Source organism: Watersipora subatra, chromosome 4 (genome assembly GCF_963576615.1).
Source record: "Watersipora subatra chromosome 4, tzWatSuba1.1, whole genome shotgun sequence".
Lineage (NCBI taxonomy): Eukaryota > Metazoa > Bryozoa > Gymnolaemata > Cheilostomatida > Watersiporidae > Watersipora > Watersipora subatra.
The window spans coordinates 63,196,222-63,219,821 of NC_088711.1; the positions used below are offsets into that span (position 1 = coordinate 63,196,222).

The 23,600-nt window shown below is 35.7% G+C and overlaps 3 protein-coding genes across 5 annotated transcripts; 2 read left to right on the plus strand and 1 right to left on the minus strand.

The window, feature by feature from the left end:
* Positions 1–455: 455 nt before the first annotated feature.
* On the plus strand, positions 456–6,529 carry LOC137393509 (ADP-ribosylation factor). Its single transcript, XM_068080087.1, has 5 exons — positions 456–570; positions 2,187–2,337; positions 3,662–3,772; positions 3,863–3,987; positions 6,076–6,529. Exons 2-5 carry the CDS (start codon positions 2,190–2,192, stop codon positions 6,235–6,237), a joined length of 546 nt encoding a protein of 181 aa, XP_067936188.1. The 5' UTR covers positions 456–570; positions 2,187–2,189; the 3' UTR covers positions 6,238–6,529.
* An 851-nt stretch (positions 6,530–7,380) lies between these two features.
* LOC137393264 (RDS/peripherin-like protein xRDS35) lies at positions 7,381–16,056 on the minus strand. Of its 3 annotated transcripts, none has more exons than XM_068079730.1 (7): positions 15,916–16,056; positions 15,199–15,332; positions 13,009–13,138; positions 11,216–11,382; positions 9,065–9,180; positions 8,741–8,966; positions 7,381–8,560 (listed from the first exon to the last, which is right to left on the minus strand). In XM_068079730.1, exons 2-7 carry the CDS (start codon positions 15,268–15,270, stop codon positions 8,444–8,446), a joined length of 828 nt encoding a protein of 275 aa, XP_067935831.1. In that variant the 5' UTR covers positions 15,271–15,332; positions 15,916–16,056; the 3' UTR covers positions 7,381–8,443. The 3 variants fall into 3 exon arrangements, with proteins under 3 accessions (XP_067935831.1, XP_067935832.1, XP_067935830.1); XM_068079731.1 differs by having other exon boundaries at positions 15,926–16,026; XM_068079729.1 differs by lacking the exon at positions 15,916–16,056 and having other exon boundaries at positions 15,199–15,839.
* On the plus strand, positions 15,414–18,517 carry LOC137394473 (uncharacterized). Its single transcript, XM_068081196.1, has 3 exons — positions 15,414–15,428; positions 15,823–16,284; positions 17,862–18,517. Exons 1-3 carry the CDS (start codon positions 15,414–15,416, stop codon positions 18,399–18,401), a joined length of 1,017 nt encoding a protein of 338 aa, XP_067937297.1. The 3' UTR covers positions 18,402–18,517.
* Positions 18,518–23,600: the final 5,083 nt, after the last annotated feature.

A 23,600-nucleotide genomic window follows, 5' to 3' on the forward strand; every position in this document is an offset into this window, starting at 1 on the left:
TTGATGTATGTTTATAGTTAATGCGAATTTGAACATTAATGAAATTGCATACTGTTGTAGCAGTTTTTTTCTGACCATGTAACTGCATTTCGTAGATTGTCGTAACCATTACACATCTCTTCTTCACTTTTAGTTTTCACTATCTGTGTGACTTAGAACAAATCATAACAAAGCAAAAAGGTCACGACACGAATGTTTGGTAGATAATGGAAAACATGTACGAATGTGCTCGTTTATATAAGCTTGTACCATAGATATAGACATCATATAGTAAACCCACTATACTATGGGACTATGGGTTTCCTATATCTATGGCTTGTACACCTGTGAGTCGCGAACCTATCGATATCGCTTCGAAACCTATCGGAATTTTAAGCGTTCAAGTATTTCTGGAGTTGTTCTCTTAATGGGGCGTGTCTCGCGAGAAGTCCTTGCTTCAAACGAGATTAAGGTCACTTCCGCTTGACAGCTTGGAAGAAGAAAGCTAGCAACGTCGCTTCATCAACGGATTTCCTTTAATTGTCGTTGTTAAAGCTGTTTCTTAATCCATTGCTTAGCTACACGTAGGCCGTAAGTTCAACTACATTCTTTTGTTTGTTGAATTGTCGAAAGCGCTGTTTAATTTAGAAAATTACTCGCCAAAATAATCGTTGATACTTCAAATTTACTTTGCGGCCTCTCCAAGTTTTCACATGGTCAATTTGTATTCACGGTTGTATTTATGATACTGGTTTGATGTCTGTGCTTTACAGTAAAATTTATAAGCTAATATTGGACAAACTATTCGATAACGTCTAAGCGAATTTGGATGAATTATGATCTGCTGATTTAGTACCACCCAAGGACTAGGACCCTACAGAGACCGACACTTTTAACAAACAGTGTTTTGGTTCTTTCTTTGTGTTTTATTTATTTATTTGTTTGTAACATCGCAGTAGTCCTAATAGTTATTGTGCATATTATTTATTGCTGATCAAGCATTATATTTTTTTATATTGAAGTCTCGGCAATTACATCATTCTGTCAAATAATTCACTTAATAGACGACCAAGTCTTACTACACATTTTTATTGAACCAACATATAATTAAGAAATAGTAGTTATTCATTAATAGTTCATGAAATTATGGTTGAATGGATACATTTCGGCTATTAAAAATGGCTAGTTAAGCTGATGATGTTGTTGAACAATTATGAATAGGCCTATAAGATTTTTTACTCATTAATTCTAGATTAGCTAACAATGAGAAAAGAAGATATGAAAGAGTTATCTTTTTTTTAGTCATGTCAACAATTTACAGAACCTGTTGTTTATAGCTGAACTCAGTAATTTGGCTTTCAATAGGATAGATAAAGATAAAAAAATATTGTTTTACTTCGCAAAAAGAACTGATGGCGCTATTGTTCAGCAGTTGCGTGTAAGTCACAAGCACCTTTGCCCAGTTTTAAAAGTTAATTTCATTTGCATAGTCAGAGCATGGTAGAACCAACATTTTATTCGTAATGCTATAAATATTGTACGTATTTTTAGTAGCCACATAGCGAAATAGCTATGTATAACCATGAGAGCAATTATTTTGTTAAGAAAAACAAAACAAGCTGCAAACAAATGATCTAATATGAGAGCCATCTATAAGTGTACTATGTATCACCAGTGCTAAAGTAGGTTAGCTTATACCAATCTGGGCAGTTTTACTGTCTGTGTAAGTCACCACTGGCTGGTTTTATACTGGTCATCAGTTATCTGACAAGTGGAATTATTAGTTAATATTAATGCTGAAAGTAAAGTATTTTATATTTATTGGGAAAATATAAAATGGTTGCTATTTGTAGTCAGGTGAAGATTGATCAAACTCCTCATGATCAACGTGAATCAACTGCCTGCAATTGATTCACATTAGGCTGCCATATTTTTACAACTGTTCTTTCAGTCATGTTGTATGTGCAAGCATATGCTTGCTGCTCATAAAAATAAAGTTCAGGCCACTGCAAGTTTTGTACAAATAACCATATTTATATATAAATATATAGTTGTATATAAATGTATAAGCTAATCTATTTATGTGTTGCCCAATGCACTGGCAGGTTATTCAAATTTTTAAACGCTTGTGTTGCTATAAGTATTAACAGCTGGCAAAGCTGTGATATTGAACATACTGCATGTGGTAGACTAATGATATGTTACAGGGAATGGGCAATTTGATAGAAAAGGCCTTGAGGGGCTTGTTTGGCAAAAAGGAGATGCGAATCCTCATGGTTGGGTTGGATGCAGCTGGTAAAACTACTATTCTATATAAACTTAAGCTAGGAGAGATTGTAACCACCATCCCAACTATAGGTCAGTAACCTCCACGCTCTCCATTTTACTACATGGCAGGGCAATGCTCTGTCGTATACTTCCGCCACAGTCAGCTAACTAAGTTTTGCATGTAACGAGCCATAATCTCTCTTTCATTTGATCAAGAGTAATGGGAGATTAATTTCTAGTTATCCTCAAAAGCTCACTTCCTTTTCTTACAAAGCGCTCAAATGTTGAATGTTTTCAGCATACATACTTGTCTATTGACAAAACATGAATTCTTGTACACATGCTATTCTCAATTACTGTGATGTAGTTCCTTCTCGTTGCTTGTGATTATATGATGGAGTAAACAGTGTACAGTAAGACAAAAAACATTCGTTTGGCACCATCATTGTTTCAAATTATTGCGTTAAACAATAATATTTTACATTCTGAATGTTTTATAAATAGGCGCAACACAACACCTTTTCATCTTTGGCTTGTTGATCAAGTAATAGATATAGAAAATTGGCAAAACTTGCTGTAATTGTTGTAATAACTGTAGTAGAAAGTATATCGTTTAGGAAACAATGAGTGTAGCTACGTGTTAGTAGACAATTTAATCCTTGCAAAGATGCAAGATTTGTACTATAGTTGTAAATTTCGATCTATGTAAAAACTGGTCGAAAATTCCAAGACAGTTTAGTTGTCTCTCACAACTCAGTGGTCAGCTTTCAATAGAAAAGGCAGTCTACCGCTCAGCTGAATGAATTCTCTGAGTATTATAACAGGAAACTAGTTTGTCAAATTTAGTGGCATTGACACAAAAATGAATTGTCTATGAATAATAGATGCCTTTTTTAACTCATTCAGATGGTAATTGAGGCAATAAATAAATAAGAAATTACATTATGCACAATTTTATCCAGTTTGCAAGCATTTATAATTTGATGCAAAAAGTAGCTGGATTTTAACTCTTTAGGCACACATTTCTAGTTAGTACAATCCAAAGGCTTGTCAACTTCAACATACATATCTGTGGCTTCGCTATAAATCTAAAAGGGGCATCAACTGGAGCCTCTCCGTTCTTGTCATAATCTCAAAGAGCTGTCAACTTGATCATGTTTATGATTGCGGAGCCAACATGGTAACTGAAATACCAATATGTCTCTGACAGCCTACATGATTTGATTCGAAGAAACGTCCACAATGTTAAATTTTGATTTCAGTACTAAAGTCATTGAGTTAAAATATTGTAGATTCATATACACATTACTGATATAGAAAACAAAGTGTGGAATTTTCTTTTAACGGTATAGTTCGCTTTAAGGTTGCTAAGCAAGCCTTAGATCCTAACCAGGTTTATTTCATACTTTGACAGGTTTCAACGTTGAGACTGTAGAGTATAAAAACATAAGCTTTACTGTCTGGGATGTCGGAGGTCAAGACAAGATTCGACCCTTGTGGAGGCACTACTTTCAAAACACACAAGGTAAGTACACACTACCAATGTCTTGGCTCTTTTTAACTGAGTCATCTGTATTGCTACGATGTCCATGAACTGGCATGTGTTTCTGGACAGGTCTGATATTTGTGGTGGACAGCAATGATCGAGAGAGAATATCTGAAGCAAAGGATGAGCTGAATAGGATGTTGGATGAGGATGAGCTGCGATCAGCTGTTCTACTCGTCTTTGCCAACAAACAGGTTCGTCAGCATTTGCCAAATGTTTAAACTCGCTTACCGTATTTCAAGATATGCCCTCCAGCTTATTCATTTATGTTTGCTGAAGTGGTTGGCCAAAAAGTAGTTTTACGGTCTGCCGAATCGAGCAGCCGCCTGCGATAATAAATTATATTAACTTTCCAGTTTTATAATTTATCCACAATAAATTAAAATTTAGGCCAAACCTGTAATAAATGTTCATACACATCTAACAGTTGTTGATTAAATAAAATTGAATGAGTACTGCCCATAAAAGTTTGCTTCAAGAGGTCAACGTTAAACATAGTAAGCTAACATTATTTGGAAACAACCTTTGAAGCATATCAAATTAATTTCATGAAGTTGATGATGTACGATGTTTTTTTTCATATGAAGTTGAGGATTTTATTAGGATCGATCAACCTGTTCCCATTCTATACTAGTTAGAAAATGACACTTTGATTCTCATGTCAATATGACACTTTGATTCTCATGTCAATTGGTCGGTATCAGATATTATTATGTTTAAAGAGTTGGTAAACAGAAAGTTATGCCTTTGATTAGAGTGGGAGTCTGGAAATTTTATCTGAATTTCAAAATTCAGATAAAGTTTCCAGACTTATAGAAATTGTCTGGAAAGTGTTATGGTCCATTTTCCTTCCATGTTTGTCGTTAACCAGAAGCCTTGAAAATATTTTTAACATCAAACTTGGTCACAATAGCTAAAAAAATTATACATCGGCGTTTACACGGTAAAATGGTTTATAACGCAGTGTAATTGGATTTCAGATCGATAATATAGCTTTGAATCGCTGTTGTGTTAGAGTTGTATTAGAGCCATTTCACAAGATACTTGCAAGGATTAAATACATTTTTCAATCAGATCATCAGTACATGTGACTAGTTCAATAAGACGAGTCGCTTCCTCCTAAAGCTCTAAGAACCAAAATTGCTGATGGCGTCCCATTAAATTTTGACTTTATGTCTGGCAGCAGGAGGTTTGAATGTGATTTCATATGTGTAACGAGTCTACTTTGGATGGGAGGATTCCAGTCATGTATCTATCACAACTCTGATAGAATCGCGGTATCTTTTTGCGAAGATTTTGCTACAGGGCTGTATGTGATAACCGAGTAGGGGACCTCGTTTCCAGTGGAAAAGCGCATGTTTCTTTACGCCTAATTGGAAAATGTGACTATTGTTCTTAGTAAATAGTTCATGTTTGTAATTAATAGAGTAATCAATGTGTCAATCTGAATTCGTTGAAAGTGGGTGTAGAGGGTAACTCCAAGTTTGGGACTAGACAATAGTCCTCTTTGTGTGCTTTATACATATCCCCTTTCAACTCTATTTCTTTTATAACACATGGAATTGGTTTGTTCAAACATCACTCTAATAGGATATAGTCAAACTATCACTCATTTCTTCGTAATGGTACCCAACTTCAATAATTGTTGATAAATTAATTGCTCAACAATCCTGTACAAAATAGAGTACAATTACTTTGAAAGTTATCTATGGTTTTTCTATTTGTTTCTTTTTAGCTTCACCTTGAGCAGAAATAATTACGATTATGTTTCTAAAAACATGAAACTCGGTAAAATTGATTGAGCTTGTTGATCAAAGTTTAAACATGTTCTAGCAAACTTTTCTACCACAAATTCACTTCCAAAACTACTTTTTTACTGAAAATCTGTCTATTAGTTTACTAGCTATAAGATGCTGGGTTAGTTATCGAGAGACAGCTAGAAACATGAGCACTTACAACTGCTTGTCAGTGACATGCTTTTCAGTCTGACCATGTTGAATTCTGTGATTGTTCTCTAGGTAGTTATCAGCTTCTGACTTGTACTCACCTAGTGTTGATATTTCTTATCCAAGTAAGATTGATAAATGTTGCACACTGATAAATGCTACATTGTATGGCAGGTCTCGATATTACAAGGATAAAAGTGTGTGACATTTCTAATACACTGATTGACATTAGGTCTTCCTTTATGGTTTTATTTATCTGAGTTGTGCTCTCTACACGAAAGTGTAAGAGAACTTCTCATTTGAAATAATTTTGATCAATATTATTTTATTTACCAGGATTTACCCAATGCTATGACTCCACAAGAAATAACAGATAGACTTGGCCTACATAACATGCGCAACAGGAAGTGGTTTATTCAGGCGACATGTGCAACAAACGGCGAAGGTCTCTATGAGGGACTGGACTGGCTTTCTAACTCCTTGAAAAACTCTTCATAAAAATATCAGCACTGAGTCCGTTTAATTCGACAAATACTCTATGCTTAATATACAATAAATAGTACACTCCATGGCCTGTTGGTCTAAACGTCTGCCAGGTCAGCATGCACACCTCCTACATTTGACAGCAAAATATTAATTATTACACTGTATAGCACACAACACTCGAGTTGTTCAACTGGGATTATAAAGCGGTTTCTTTTTCTCATCCAATAATTCTCTTCTGTTATGTTGAACAAGCAGTAATATTTACTTTCCAAATTTGTACAATAAAATCATACGTTAAGATGAAGACAGTTTGGCTAGTTCTGATATTTCTTGGCATGAGATGGTTTTGCTACATTTATTAGCAGTTTCGGTTTTATATCCATTTTCCATGAGACCACTTGTAGGTTGAGTGTAAATTCAAAGCCAATGCTGTAAGGTAATTAGCCTCGGGTCTATAAAGCTTATTTGATTGAAGATCCCTGATTTATTTGCTCAGGTTGATTGCATGGGTTCAGCTATTTATTTGACAACAAAACTACCTTTCTACAGGCTGAAAATAGTCTGTAGCTATTGCTGAGGTATTTCAGAGAGCTGATTGCCGTAAATTGCTTTCTTACAATCGCTCGTTTTACGTCATGAGTTGTGGACTAAAGCCATCTGACAGTTCCCATGTTCTGTGGTACAGATTAGCTTGGAAGTATATGGAAGGTGCAAACAGGTACTGTGTAGGCGTGCTCTAAATATAGTACTGTTAGAGAGAGCTAGCGCTAAGCCCTTGCGTGATAAAAAGAGTTCACTTCTATACGGCGTTTCATTATTACGGTGAGTCTGAAAAATACTCTTTAAATTACATGTATGACAGTTACATTAAGTTAACTTGTGACGCTACAACTTGATATATTATATTGGCTTCAAATAATGCATTATTGATCTAAGACGGCATTTATTTTATCTTGCCGTTTGTGTAGGCCATTGCCATGAGTTGGCCTAAGGCTAAATTCGCTGTGGATGCAGACGCTCATCAGAGAAGACGACTACATAATGAGTTATTAGATCTGCAAGCCATGCAGACCAGAAAGGTATGTCTGCATGGACTTGGATTTATAAATAGAAAATTATTAGGAGACTTTGACACAAGAAAATCGGTCTGGCTGTAGTATATTTTATTTAGTAGTAAATACATAATAGATCTGTATTATGGATTACATGAAATAGTCTTTCCTTATGATGTAACAATGCGAGTGTAAAGCAATGCTTGATCACTATGATTAGTCATAAACCACTGCGCAGGAAAGAGCCATGACTAAACTAGCAATGGAGATAAAAGGAGACTTGAAGAAACTGAGAGGAGACAAACAAGGAGCCTTAAGAAAAAAAGAGCAAACACGAACAGAAGGCGCTGGAAATGCTGCTCGGCAACGGCTGAAAGCTTACATGTGTGAGTCACTACTGCTGACACAACTTTTATGTGTACTACTAGTTTGTCCATGAGATAATTGTTAGCTAAACAGGCAGGGAATCTTTTGCTAAAGGTAAAATTAATTTGAACAGACAACTACAAGGATAGCTAATAGTGCAGACAACTACAAGGATAGCTAATAGTGCAGACAACTACAAGGATAGCTAATAGTGCAGACAACTACAAGGATAGCTAATAGTGCAGACAACTACAAGGATAGCTAATAGTGCAGACAACTACAAGGATAGCTAATAGTGCTGACAACTACAAGGATAGCTAATAGTGAGAGTGAACATGTTCCTAGCAGAGGTACAATGATGGTAATTTAGTTGGGAGCTTACTTTGGTTTGTAAAAGACTCACATTTTGACTTAATAAATTATGAAACGTTCTATAACAGCATTTAATATATAAATCTTGATGTTATAAACTGTGTAATTAACTATATAGCACAACACTTTTCATAAGGGGTTAAAAATAAACGCGCGTTGAACGGTAGGCTCTAATAGGTGTCTCGGTTTTCATTTTAATCGTCTGCTGAATTTTGTTACAGTTCTAAGTATATATAACATTCAATGCTATCCTTTCAGACGTTCAATTGTTTGAGTCATTTGTGAGCCCTTGTTCCCATATCTACTCGTAGCCTCAGTACTCATCTTAACCCGCAATATGTTTCTTTCTATGACAAACTTCTGGAATTACGTTTGACCTTTATTCATGTCTCCGAGCCCTTCCATTTGGTTCTGCCTAGGTACTATCTCTAGTCAGCTACACTAATAAGGTAGCTCGGAGCTATACCATCTTCATCATCTGGTGATGCCCATTCTAGGTTGTCTATAGAAGTTTCCAGAAATCTCATCACCGTTAAATGTATTAACTGCAACATACAATATACAAAATATCAAGAGTTAACAGAAGGTAACAAACTAGAAAAAAATAGTAAGCAATAACTGCACATATTAGACCTAAGGTTCCTGGTTGTACACACGTGTTCATAGAAATGAATGTTAAAACAACAGGTTATCAACACCTTTAACAAAGTATTGATCAGGTCTACCTGCAGCACTATGATGCAGGTCAGAAATACCGCTGCTGGCAGCAGAATAGCTTGCTTGAAATAGTCTAGCATGGCCACCTTACAGCCATCTTCATTCAGGGTGTCAAACACAGCGCTGTGAGTTGCAATGTTGTTTATGTCTTCATGCTGACACGGTGTCACAGGTGATTCAGGGTCACAACAACTGAATGGTACATCAGTCACATGATACACACTAGTCTTCATTCTACAATACACGGTTGCAATAAACTACATGCAAGTAGAACATACGTGTGAGGGAGAATGCAAGGATTAATACAACTGATATCTGTGCATGCAGTATACCTTGCAAGACTTTCCTCCCGCAGGTATTCTTGTTTTTTCCACATAATTGTGAACCAATCTTCAGGTCCAGTGCTTCCACAGCATTGGAAGTCTATTTGGATGTTATCCATGGTTTGCTGAAAAAGTGTACTCTGGCATTTAAAAAGTCCTCCAGATTTTGGAGTGCCCCATATTGGTCTTATCAGATTGTGTTCTCATTAGTCTTTGTACTTTTAACTCTGGTTACTATCAGACTAATACTAGCAACAAACATACTGTAATACTTACAACAACCTACAACATAAGATGCACTGCTTCTCAAGACATTGATAAATCCTGCGCGGTCTTTCTATGGCTAATAGTGTATACATCTATGGAGTACCATAAAGAAACAGCTCATCTAAATAGGCTCGTAGCACTTCAAATCTGATTTATATTGTAAAGCAGTAGGCTATTTAATTATTCTTGACAACTGTGATAAGGGTTTTCACCAATAACTACTTCATAACAACTCATTAGCTGCGCAGGTTATGACTATAATAGCAGGTAAAGCAAGTAGCATGTTTACCTGCGAGCATGTTTTAGGGAGTCTAAAGGTTAGAATTAAGAACAAACAGAAGTAAAGCTCCAGACACAGTACATGTGCAGGTACACTATTAGGCCAAACACATTTCTGTGATATAAATATCATATAACTAGAAATTCTCCTGTCATACAGCCCACGACCAAAGTGATATTGGAAAAAAGAAAGGGTACTGATGGTTGAGAAATGCAATATTAGCAGTCAAATGGCACTGCAGTGCAATAGGATAACTGCAATGGTAGCTGTAATGTACTGGGTGTAGGTGTTATTATATACAACAAACAGCAATAATGAAAGGAAAAGATTATATGTTTTTATCTCTCCCCCTGCAATAGGAGAAATGCAAAATGCAATATTGGCCAATATTAGCAGTAAAATGCACTGATATTATTAGAATAACCAATATTATTAATATAGTAATAATAGAAAACCATTGCACAATTTTGTTTACAATTCCAAACGCCATAGCTAACAATATAAAGAAGTTGTGATATTTATATAGATCTTTAGAAAATCTATTTAAAAAAGTGTTTGGTCATGACAAGCAGCAATAATGAAAGGAAAAGATTATATTTTTATATCTCTCCCCCTGCAATAGGAGAAATGCAGTATTAGAAGTAAAATGCACTGATATTACTAAAATAACCAATATTATTAATATAGTAATACAGTAATAATAGAAAACCAATGCATAATTTTGTTTACATTTCAAAACGTCATAGCTAACAATATCAAGAAGTTATGATATTTATATAGATTTTTAGAAAATCTATTTAACAAAACTATTTAGAAAAAATAATAACAGTAACATACTGCCCATCATCGATGTTGTTAGTGTGACTATAAGACTTCAATAGTCATCCAAACTTATAATTAAATATTGTAATAATCTCATAAGAATCGTTAGAAAAAAATATCATCATTTCTTTTACTTTCACTGCTTTGGACATCAGTTAGAATACCAAAGTACTCAAAAGTTTCCAAAATTTCAGTTACTTTGAAATCGGCAAAAACAAACAATTTCTGTACTTCTACGTTAATTACAGAAACCTTCGGCAATTCGACAATGCTATAGACTGGTGAAATGTGCACATTATTTTTTCGTGAAATGTGCACGACTTAATGGTTCTATTCTCTGTCACTCGGTGTTTCGTTTGCCGGTTTTAATTTTAATAAAAGTAAGGCTTGGCCAGTTTTAATAAAAATTTTTGGCCGAATTTATCTGTCTATTTATGTATAATCCGATCAGATGGGTTAGTTTTAAGATATTGCGGTAACCTTTCAAAGACTTGGGAACATATTTAAATAGGTTTATATGTGTGTTGTATCGTTATTATACTTTAACGACTCTACAAAAAAATGGTTAAATTTGCTGATGAGATTTCGATGCAAGGGTTTGCGACGTTGTTGATGAGTAATTTTCATAAGTTGTGTGCACATGCATTTATTATAAAAACTCTCAAACTTCGCTCCGCTCATTTGGTCGTGGGACTATGCAAAAGGAGTTCTTAGGCTATACGGGTAGTGAAAAAATGTGCCTGTTGGCAGCACGAAATAATACTTGATAGAAATAATACGAAAAATAATACCTTGCTCATGGCTCCGTCAGCATACATGCTCATCACTCCCCCAAGGCCTTCCTCGAGTGCATCATCCAGTTTATTCAACTGCACACCTACCGTCACTCCACTGACCACCACCAACACCACACTGACCACAGTCACGCATATCCATATCTGGAACAGCCTTTGCGCGCCTACAGCGTTGGGATATTTGATTAGGTACGCTGTCAAAAAAGTGTGGAGCTAGCCTGATCTCTAAGGGCACTAGATCACTTGATTTACAAAACTGTTCTTACTTTTAATCTCATAATTCAGCACAAAATATCTTCTAGTCTAGGAGTCAATAGCACTACATATGTCCTAGTTACATTCTGTTTCTTTTCACGCGTGTCTGTTGAAGCTTTTTAGTATCACCAGCATTTTTAGATGCTTGTTTGCAAAGACTACAGATCAACTATTATGCATGGTTATACATGTTTGTCTCTCCAGACTCCGATACAGTATAATAATGACACGAGTGTGTAATGTCATCATTAAGTTGCATTTAAATACACTGGTCCATAAAATAAGTCCGCTCATCAAACAGTAACAATTCTGTTTCTACTTTCATGTTGATTTGGTTGTGCAATAGTACATGTGATTCTCTTAATTTGCACCCACAAATCATTCTCTCTGAATTAAGGCCTGTCGATTCCAAGTAACCTTCATCCTTCAAAATTATCTAAAATCGTACAAACTATGCAAAAATTTTACCAAGGTATCCAGAGAATTCTCATCTCACACTAAATATAAGCTGTCTAAACTGAATAACATAAATATATTATAAGACATAATCAGCTGCCTCTATGCAGGTCTTCCTGAAGCCTGTCAGAGAGGGCTCATGTCAGCACTAGATAGAAACACAGATTCTAGACATATCTTCAGTGATTGGCAGCGAGTAAAATCATTGTGAGTTACACTGGTGAAGACAATGTTTATTTTATTAATTGGAAATTGCTACATAAAATTTTTGTATGTTTGGAAATTCCTTTCTTTCACGAACCCGCTGACTCATAGTACACATCAGCTGCCTTGTAGGAGCTATGAGAACAGTTCGTTAGTCACCTCACCCAAAGGTACTTTTGTCTGTAGATCTTTTCAAAATTCTATCCGATATTTTATAGTTTCAAGCAAGGGAAGGTTTGAACAAACACTAAAATTGTTTGTCACTTACAATTTGGCTCAAAATAATTCCTTGCAGAAAAACCATTTTATGGTTTTTGTTATCTCAATCAGAAGTCTTATATTATAGACTACATATACCTAGGGTAGTCTAGTGGTAGCATCTCTGACTATCAACCATGGGGTTGGTGGTTCGAGTCCTGCTTAATGCTGATCTGACTAAAAGCTCTCAGCAAGCTTCAACCCTAAATTGCTGGGTCTTTCGACTTAGACTTTCGATTTAGACTATAACTTGGAGGGCCCATGTTCCACACTGACATCGTGGGCACGTTAAAGATCCACTTCTGTCCTTCGCGCATTGGGCAAGTGAAATGGCTACCTGGCTCTGTCAGACTGGATGTGTTGCGAAATGCATCCATTCGGGTCAATCTGACAGTTCCAGAAGTGGTAGATACTGAGAACTAGGTCACCTCTACTCTACCATACTGCTTGACCCAAGCATGCATCGCTAAGATGCATGCATGTCATCGTCGATTTCGACAAACAACCAAAAAAATTCAATGACTGTTTTTTTTTAATTATAAGTAAATCGTTATTTTGATTTCAACTATTACAATTACTATAGCTATTAAATTTGTTGAACAGTAAAAAATGCTCACCTTGGCTGCCCTCAGACCGAGTCCTTGATCTGCTTTCCTTTTTAAACTGCTGAGTGGCTACCAGGTTTGCTATCATCTGCCCCAGACCACATGTTACATAGACAATCATGAAGGGTTCATTCTTGTAGCCCTGTAACACGCGCAGTTCACTTGTAGCCCTGTAACACACGCAGTTCACTTGTAGCCCTGTAACACGCGCAGTTCACTTGTAGCCCTGTAACACGCGCAGTTCACTTGTAGCCCTGTAACACGCGCAGTTCACTCTTGTTACCCTGTAACACGCGCAGTTCACTCTTGTTACCCTGTAACACGCGCAGTTCACTTGTTACCCTGAAGTATAAACACTAGACTTTTATCATTTTATAAATGGTTTACTCTACACTTTACTTACACTATATTGCTAATGCTATATTTAGCATCAAATAAAAAAGTAGTTTTATTACATCTATGGCCAAAACACAGAAGCCATATATTGTACAATTAAAGTCTCGTTGCTGTATTTTGTTCAAACTTAATTAGTTTTCATAGTTTAATTATAACAGCATGACTGTCCCCATTGTCACAATTCGGCATAATATATGACGGCTTTTATTTTCTTGGTAAAATAACTGTTTATAACCAAATTTGGAAATGTGTCACATAAAAATCACATGTCACAGAAGGCCAGAAACAGTGAAAAGTCAAAATCAATTCATAATATTTTGGCAAATCTTTATATGGGTAGGCAGAGCGCATACTCTGCTTTGTTAATTCATGAGAAATAGTACAGTGGGGTCAGAGGCCCTTGCTGCCAGCGGCAGCCTTTTCAAGAAACAACCTCAACCTGTTGTTCATAGGTCAGCTCCTTTAAACAATTAGGTCATGGCAGGTCTCTTCCAGTAACAATATATAAACTGCCGATAAGCTTACAATGTTATGATTGTTTAGATAACAAAGTCACAGTACCTGCCTGTTGATTGGTCACATGCTACAATTCTCAAGTCAAAGTACTTGCCTGCTGATTGGTCAAATTTTACAACTCTCAAATCTAATACTTAGATGTTGATTGGTCAAATGTTATAACTAAAATATTTATGATGAGTTGACATTATTTGGGTCGAACAGCATTGTATTGATCTCCAAATAAACAGTCAGGAAAACACTAAGTTGAAAGTTATTGATATATAAATTTTGTTCTTACTGTTTAATTATGATTATCATAATAAAGGTCCTACGAGACAGTACCTATGCTATCCCAACATTTTTAATATTAAAGTCAATCATAAGTTGTCTATATACCATGTATATATATATAAATCTTAAAGTGTGGGTGTTTCGGTTTGTCCAGGCAAATATCTTACCAATTGAGCTACGTAAGATGGATGGATTCTTTGGGCGATATATGACGCTATGTGGGTAAAAATATGCAGTGTTCTGCATACGACGCAATTTCGTTTTATGCTTGCTCTCATGGCTCTTATTAGTAACTTTAGCAATAGGTTACTAGCTTACTCAAATTACCGATTGGAAATATGCCAGACTAATAGCAAGTGGCAGACAACTCTCATTGTCTCTAGGCTAATTTTTAATACTCAGGCAACGTCGGGTAGCACATCTAGTAGGCCTATCTATATATATTTCTCACATTTTGTGTGTAGGTATGTGTGTAGTTCCAGCTATGTTAAAACCATCATATACAGTAAAGAATCTGCATCGCAGAAGATTTGATCTTGGACCCTCCAGTTCACTAGTCCGAGGCCTTACCAATTCAGTCACACGAGCTTGATAGATTCATAAGGTGTTATATGTCGCTATATGGGAGCAAATACACTATAGCTCTCCGTCACAACGCGAAGTCATGAGAAACGGTAGCTCTTATTAGTAAGCTTTTTCGAATTATCCATTGGCAATGTGCCAGGCTAATAGCAAGTGGCAGGCAAATCTCATTTCCTCTCATTGATGATAAGCTTATTTTTAATACTCGGGCAAAGCCGGGTAGCACAGCTAGTACATGTATATGGTCATGAAAATGTGGTGCACATTTTTTCATAACACAGCACTTACAAGCAAGTGGTTGAGACTAATGCTGTTCTATATTTGGTGGTGAAAACATAAATAAATTACGGAGCAAAAAAACAACCAGTGACAGCAAGGCTAGTCTATGAGAAATGAGTTTGATAAGTAAAAGGTAGATGTCATCGTTTCCGTTACCTCAAGAATACTAGTATAGGGTCCCAACAGGCTGAGTAGTGAGATTCCAAAGACTACCATAAGAACACCCATCAAGGAGCACAGGCCGCCAGTAAATAAGGCAATGTAGCCAAGAAAAGCTCTTCCCCTTTCACCTAGAAAACATTGCGGAAATCCATACCTTACCATGGCGAGCCAGCTAACCTTTGACTTTTTTCATTACCTTCGAACCAACAATGACGAAACACAATGTAACAACACCTTGTGCTGCCTGATTCATTGTCAGCGCTGCCTTTAAGATGTATATTGTCTCATCACTACACAGTTTATGGATAGTTAATTCTCCCTTCAGCTGTACGTAATGCAACTCATTCATATTTTAATGACACTATCATATGCCTGATGACGCATCCTTCTTTTAGCAATTCCAACTTCCTGATGCTACTAAATTGCCTATCTTCCTCTATTTAGTCAATATTTCTACAATCTGTTCGCTTTGGTTTTCACCCACAATGTGAAACCAACTAAATTCATGTAGTTACATAAAGTAGTACTTTGCTGATTTATGTGCGAATTGATCGGTCTACAAATGCTTATTTGTTTTTAGGCAGAAGATCATCTGAGCGTAAGCTTCCTTTAGAATAGCTAATAACGATTAGCCTTCGTAACTCCCTGTTTATTCATCGATCTAACAGTTCTGAGTCTTTTGTTGAACTGTGTAATAACTTTGCCACTTACTTAAACAAACCTATAGAGTATAGACTGTCTGTCGCTACGCCTTTTTCTTCTTGCTTCTCAACCTTGACCTCTTGTACCAAACTTACTCCTTTTACAGATGTTCCAATAGCCGCAGCCGTTTTAGTCGCTGGTTCTAAAAAGGTATTACCGTCTCATCCCAGTAAAAACCAAGAAAGGAAGGCTTCTGTGGAGGTAGGAGGAGATGCTATACTTCATGCTGATGTCTCCAGCAAGTCGTTCAAGCTGCCTGCAGTAGAAAATAAGCCATTAAGCAAGTTGAGTTTGGGTCAAGATTTTCTGGTTTCAGCGAATGAACATGGTGGAAAATCTGACTTCTCAGTAGAGCTGAGTCCCCAATCCCACGGCGTGGTGAGTGCACTGACATGGATATCTTAGGGTTGGTAAAGTAGAGATATGCAGAGAGCTAAGTAGCAATAAGTTCAAGGTGAGGTTTTTAGTAAAAAGTATCTTTTGAAAATACCTTTCACACTGTGCTTAATAAATGGAGTTATCTTCTCTATTAAACAATGAAACTGCAAGTTAGGTTAGATCAGTTATTGAAGACATTAAGCTAAAAATTCAACAATGATTTAAGCAATGTTATTGTAATCTTATTCTTAAATTATTCTTTGCTCTGAACGTCAATGAGTTATTTGTTCAGCGGGCCACTACAGACAGAAGGGTATCTTTGATGATGCAAAAATACCATTAAGCCAATCCCTGCAATGGCATAGCATATTTTATTTGCTTTTTCCATTTTTGACACTTCTCTTTGTGAAGATATAATGAACTAAAAGACATAGAAAGATGTAAAATTATAATGAAACCAGACATTATCATAAATGTCAATATTTGTTCTGACAACTAATACCTTATTTGTTGAGTAAAACCAGCCTTATAATCAAGTCTCACGTGTCAAATTGGTTCAGTTTCAATCTGAGTCTCTTGTGGATATAACATGTAGTAAAAACTAGTTGTAATTATTTGTTTTGCAGAACTAAATAAGCTGCCTTGAGGCAACTCAGGTATAACCATCCAGTAAAATAATGACACTCAGCGAATTTATTTAGTCAATATACTAACTAAATTGTTTTTGGACTGCAAATAAGTAAAGAAGATTTGGACCAAGTGAGGCTATCAAAGATTGTCATTGCGTTTCCATAATACAGACCTTACCGATCTTTATACTAGTGTTTGCCAAAAGGGAAATCGGCTAGTGTTATCTGGATAAGAGTTGTCTGGTATAATTCTTAACTCAAGTCAGATGACTCCCCGACTACAGTATTCTCATGTAATGTCTCATATAGAAATGGCATTGCTTGATTGTTTTTCTCAAATATGCTGCCAGTATCATATATTAAGAATCATGTGAAGTCTGAACAACATTATTCAGATAATAGTATTCAGATAGATCTATCCAGATAACACCCGCTCATGGACACAGGGTACACGTTGATCGAGTAGTTTAAGTTTATGTAGTTGCGTGAAACTCAGAAGGTTGAAGGACTTGAAGAGTCACGCTACGTACCTATACATTTGTGGCGGATCATTGAACACAGTCTATTTGTGTCATTCTGTTGTTATATTTAGTGGATGTTTAGTGCATTGAGCATCAACATATAACAGCATCAACGCAATAAACAGTAGAGTGAGTCACGCAGCTATAGACAAACGGTATGCGTATCTGCGAACATTTTACCAGTTTCCCATCTTTTGGCGTTACGCACAGGGAACAAGCGGTTTCCTACATTGCTCAGAGAAAAAAAGAATGCCTCCTGAAAATTGTAGAACTCACAACATTCTTGCTGGCAGATAACTACCCGAACTCCAAGACGAAGCTGTGATCTAGGACGGGCTGATGCTTTGTAACCGCACAGAGAACAAGCGGTTTTCTGTGCGTACATAGCAGGAGTGCATGACTCATAATATTTGACATATTTTTGTAGAGTATCCCACAGTTGAACAGTGCAAAACCAGTGAGAGGAAGAAACGAAAATATCACCATGAGATTGGAGCATAGACCATTCACTACTCGAAGTGCCACAAGCATGGATACCATAGACATGGATAAACATAACCTGAACAAATTACTGCATAAACATGACATGAGCCCAGATCTGCTCGCCGTCCCTGTAAGCTTGACTGAAGACATCGTTGCAAAACGTAATCTTGGCAAAAACAGTGAAGAGATTTGGAAAAATATAGAGGATTGCAGGTACCTGCGAGGGCATGAGCCGAAGGAGCATCGACTCATAGACAAACTCGGTGCCAATAAGTATGTCTATGGCATAACCTATGAAGAAAGGCACAGCCAATTCTTAACCAAAATTGCAAGACGAATAGAAGAAACCAAAAAAAGACGACAAGCTGAGGCGGAAGCTACGACCTATAAATTAGCTCCAGAGTCATCACTAAATGAATCGGAATCTGGGTATTCTTCCGTTGACATCCAGCAGTACAAAGCTTACATGAAAAACTTCTTTTGATATGGTAGACGACCACTGAACTGACATTCGATTGACTTGCTGCAAATTTTATCAGTTGTTGCCCTGGCACTGTGAATTTATGATGTTAATTTATACTCTCAGTTATATGTTAGGAATAGCTATAGCTATAGTTATATGTTAGGAATAGCTATAGCTATAGTTATATGTTAGGAATAGCTATAGCTATAGTTATATGTTAGGAATAGCTATAGCTATAGTTATATGTTAGGAATAGCTATAGCTATAGTTATATGTTAGGAATAGCTATAGCTATAGTTATATGTTAGGAATAGCTAGGGGTTGACCATTTGTGTGTAGGATTAAATGGCATTATTAGTTATGTAGTTCTGAAGGCTTCAGTGAGCAGAACCTTCAGAGGTGTGGCTTAAGATGATATTACTCATTAAGAGTCAGCAGAGGTGTTTTGTGCTACTAAACGGACTGACATGCGCTAGTCGCTACTCTTTTGGCGCAGTTACTCAATATTCTTTCTACTACCACTAGTTAGTGTTACTACTACTAGTACAACTACTACTAGTACAGCTACTACTAGTACAACTATTACTAGTACAGCTAGTACTAGTACAACTACTACTAGTACAGCTAGTACCAGATGTACTACTACCAGTTGTGCTAGTACAGTTGCATTATTACTAGTGCTAGTACAATTACTAGTACTAGTTGTTTGAAAAAGCTATTAAGATTAGGGATTACTGAAAGCTCAATTCTTCTGTAAGATTTTATAATAGAATACTTTCAGTTGTGGCATTTGCGTAACTCAAAATATATGCACTTCAAATGCATTAAAATCCTTGAAACACAATTTGTAATACCAGCACAGTTTGTAATATAACCAGCATCCATGCTGTGCCTATGTGTATAGCAAGTTTATGATATATACAGTGTCTATGTGTATAGCAAGTTTATGATATATACAGTGTCTATGTGTATAGCAATTTTATGATATATGCAGTATCTATTTGTATAGCAAGTTTATAACTAGATGAATGCCCTCGGTATCACAGGTAATAAAAACAGCTTACAAACATTCCATTACCAACTACATCATCTTTACACTACCTGGAACTGTTTGTAAGCTGTTTTTATTATCCCTGGAATGTAGGGAATTCCACTAGTGAAGCCGTGAGCCCAGCTGGTAATGCAATGTCATCATGTGTATTTCAACTGATGTAATGATTATCTTCACTATTATTGATCACCATGCTCAGTTGAAGGCGTAGTCTAATGGATAAGCTCAACACCTCCAGAACTGGAGGTTCTAAGATCGGATCTTTTGCAAAACGGATTTTTCGTTGCTAAAACTATCGTTATAACTGGACAAACAGACGGTCACATTTATATGTATAGATGCAGTGCTTATGTGTATAGCAAGTTTATGATATATACAGTGTCTATATATAGCAAGTATATAATATATATAAGGTATATAGGAAGTTTATAATGTATACAGTGCTTTTGTGTATTACAGTTTGTAATACATCTAGTAGTCATAACTACAACAAACAGCACTCATGCCTTGAAAAAATGCCAACTGTTAAAATAGGTCAACTGATCTCAAGTTACTGTTTGTCTTGATGAAGCCATGACAGGCCAGTTTCGCATTAGTACACTAGTTTTAAACGTGGTCTAAAATTCATTTATCATCCAAATGAATTATCACAAAATTCTTATTTAAACCATCTTAATGCATATGGTTTCCTGTTCCCTTCTTTTGGTGCCATATGATGTTAGCACATCGTCTGATAACAGCTGTGTTAGATTAGTTGTCTTTTGTTGTGCGAGCTTAGGTAATTGTATGAAAGTTAATATTAGGGATCGTCTTGTCTTGAGCCATTTATTTCCGCGTGAAACTAGCGAATAAACTACAGTTCAAAACATTACAGAAGTTACTGTATATGAAGACAGCTCAGTTTCATTATTGTGCAGTTTTATTGGTATTTACCCCAGAGACAATCAGTGCTATCAATTATTCATTACTTTGTAACTAAAAAGCTGTAGAAGTGACGCAAGCACTGTAAACGTATATATATATATATATATATATATATATATATATATATAGCACTGTAAATTACTAATGCAGCTTTTTGAAGCCTCGGCTAGGAAAGCATTTAAAACTTTGCACAATTTTTACACTTGTAATAGCAAATTAGTTTGCTTTGAGTTTATTTTGACTAATTTTCAAAATCAGCTTTTAAATTAGAAAGTGAAATATTGGTTTTGGCACTCCACCCTTACACATTGACTCATTGGTCACCATAAATACGTGTATTAATGACAAAGTTGAGAAAGGTACAATATGCACTTCTAATCAAAATTCATCACTGAAAGCGCTCTAAATACAACTTGTGTTAAGCTTCTTGTTTTATGGAACATCAAAAGGTCAGCTCTCCCAAAATGTTTTAATAAAAATGGTTTAACTTAACTTCATACGCTTACCAATCTATTTGCTTTTGGAAACAGTGAGTTGAGCTAAAACGACTTTTGCACTCAACTGCGACTAGTTATAGAGCGCTGATGGTACAACACATATACAGCGGTGTGAAAAATAAACAGACTGCCTTAGAATTTTCACCAATTTCAATAAATATGGTGCCGTAGTTGCTAGCCAGTTTTTGAAGTTGTACTTATTGTATATCAAAATGAAGTCTGAGTCTCCTCTATTCAGATATGTTATTAAAAGCGTGTTTGAAGTAGTTTACCACTTAAAATGCAGACTTGTGCTGCCTGCTATATATCTGAGCAATCTTCATTGTGGTAAGAAATAGTCATATTTTATAATGTTTTCCATAGAATATCACAGCAAGTAAACTAAATATCAGTATACAAAATTAAAAAAAATTAATGATTGGTCTAACTAATATAATAATGTTGGAATAGAAAGCATAAACCATGTAAAAAGCAAGCTTGAGGATTGATATGAGTATTGTTTAAACAAAAAGTGGCCAAGTATGAGCTCTGTGAAAATAGCTATGCATATTTATTACAATAGATTTCTAGTTATGGAAACACAAATACAATACAGAGATGTTAAAATAGGTAAATGATATTATTAGTCAAAATATAGTAGGTGTAGTTTGAGTTTTGCTTTAAAAGATTTCAGAGGAAGAGTTCTTAAACGAGTGCAGAGGCTATTAAATGTATTTAGTTGAGTATAAATGTATACTGTTGAGTTTGTTGTGGTTTATGGCACAAGGTAATTTAAATCTGGTCCTGGTTTGGTGGCCATAGTTTATAGTTTGAAAGCTATAGCTGAGATATTTAGGGCAGTTATTGTGGAGTATTGAATGAGCAGCGAGACAGGTAAAGTACTGTGATAGCTTAGGTAAGGGAAGAACACCAGTAGTGCTTGTTATTAATTTGGTAGGTGCTAAGTGATGGTTTTTATGGGGTATGTTTAGGTTTTTGCATATAAGTCGCAAAGCTTTTTTTTGTAACACAAATAGCCTGTTGGTGAATCTTACAGGTGTTGTAGGGTAGAACGCATGTAGGCTATATATAAGATAAGAATGGATAAAAATTATAGTAATATAGTCTAGCAATATCAAAGTTCAAAAGATGACAAATGTTATACAATAAACGTAAGTTAGATGATATTTTATTTAATGTGAATGAGATGTGGTCTAGCCATGATAAAGAGTTGTTGATGATAAAGCCAAGTAGTTTAGAAGTAGATTGTCTTGTTAGAGTAATGTCGAATATAGAAATTATTAGAGGGAAATTCAATAGTGGATTTATTAGGAGATATCGAAATTTGAACATGTTAAGGGACATTTGATTTGTCACACACCACCGTTGGATAAGTCTTAGGTCTGCATTTATTTTAGACTGGAGGCATGAAAGGTCAGTTTAAAATATAGAGAATCATATATATCAGAGATATATCATCAGTGTAAGCATGAGGTGTGCTGTGATAACTTAAATAAATAATTTATAAAAATTGGAAGCAGTGTGGGTGCAAATCACAGTATGCTATTATCTATTACTATATCAGTATGCTTGCGGTATGCCAGTAGCTATAGGAAGAGCATCTGAGCAGATGTTTTTTATTTTTATGCATTGGTGCCGTCCATTCAGGTATGACCTGATGGTGTTTAGAAATTTATCAGTTACTCCTATGCTTGCAAGTTTTGAAATAAGAATATTGTGATTAACCATGTCAAAAGCTTTTTAAAAGTCATGATAAAGTCTAAAATAATCACTAGAGTATTTTTATTCTTTACCATGTTTGACCAGCCAGAGTAGAGATGATGAATGGTGGAAATGCGACAGTGATTTTTTTAAAATCCTCACTGTAGGCTGCTAATAGTTTTGTTGTTAGCTAAGCGCATTTCAAGTGTACTAAGGATATGCCTTTCGTAAATTTTAGAAAGTATAGGAAATACAGATATGGGTCTATTATTAGATTAATTATTTTTATCACGACCCTAATGCAGTGGGGTGACTAGCATTTTTTCATAGTTCAGGAAAAGTTGCTTTTATTATAGCTCTGTTGAAGATTTTTGTGAGCGGGATGATTATGATGCGCAAAGAATTCGAAGATATTGTCAATACCAGTAGCTTTATCTGAACGAATGCGATGCAGTATGTTTACTTCGTCGGTTTTATGTATAGGTCAGATAGTATCTGAAGCGTATGAATAGCTTTGTGAAATTGGAGTCCAACTGCATTCGCTTTTGATATTTAAACCTCTAGAAATGTTGACAAAACGGTTATTAAGAGCATTACCCAACGAGCATTTCGGGGTATCAGTTTCTGATGACTCTCTTTGGATTAGTGTCATTTTTGTTAGTGTTGCTCACAACTTGCCACAGCTTCTTGGTTTGCATAGCTTTTGACTCTGAAATTAAGATCGAAATATAAAGTAATTTTCTTTTTACATCAGATTTGCCGTGTAATTCTCTGTGTTTTATATTCATTCCACAATTGCTGAATTTCAAGTTTGTTCTCTTTTCCATACTTTTTAGAGCTTGACTGTCCAACCAGGAGTAATAGTTGAAAACTTGACAAATCTGGTCTTGATCTTCAAGTAATGCAAGATAATTGAGTTTAGTTTAGAAGTAGATGGGTTAAGCATAGTCTCAACGGAAGGAGATTGGTAAAGAGATAGCCAGTCAGCTCTTTTTATATCTTCTTTAAAAGCTTGAATTGAGAAGCTTTTCCAGTCAAAATATGTCA

Excerpts from the sequence above, each read along its gene's own strand:
- LOC137394473 (XM_068081196.1), top strand. Across the intron at positions 16,285-17,861 it reads GTCCCCAATCCCACGGCGTG|AGTATCCCACAGTTGAACAG; the intron begins GTGAGTGCACTG and ends ATATTTTTGTAG.
- LOC137393509 (XM_068080087.1), top strand. The coding sequence starts at position 2,190 with ATGGGCAATTTGATAGAAAAGGCCTTGAGGGGCTTGTTTGGCAAAAAG. Across the intron at positions 2,338-3,661 it reads AACCACCATCCCAACTATAG|GTTTCAACGTTGAGACTGTA; the intron begins GTCAGTAACCTC and ends ATACTTTGACAG. Across the intron at positions 3,988-6,075 it reads TCGTCTTTGCCAACAAACAG|GATTTACCCAATGCTATGAC; the intron begins GTTCGTCAGCAT and ends TTTATTTACCAG.
- LOC137393264 (XM_068079729.1), bottom strand. The coding sequence starts at position 15,366 with ATGGTAAGGTATGGATTTCCGCAATGTTTTCTAGGTGAAAGGGGAAGA. Across the intron at positions 9,181-11,215 it reads CTGACGGAGCCATGAGCAAG|CAAACCATGGATAACATCCA; the intron begins GTATTATTTTTC and ends ACACTTTTTCAG. Across the intron at positions 8,561-8,740 it reads CCTGCATCATAGTGCTGCAG|TTAATACATTTAACGGTGAT; the intron begins GTAGACCTGATC and ends TGTATGTTGCAG.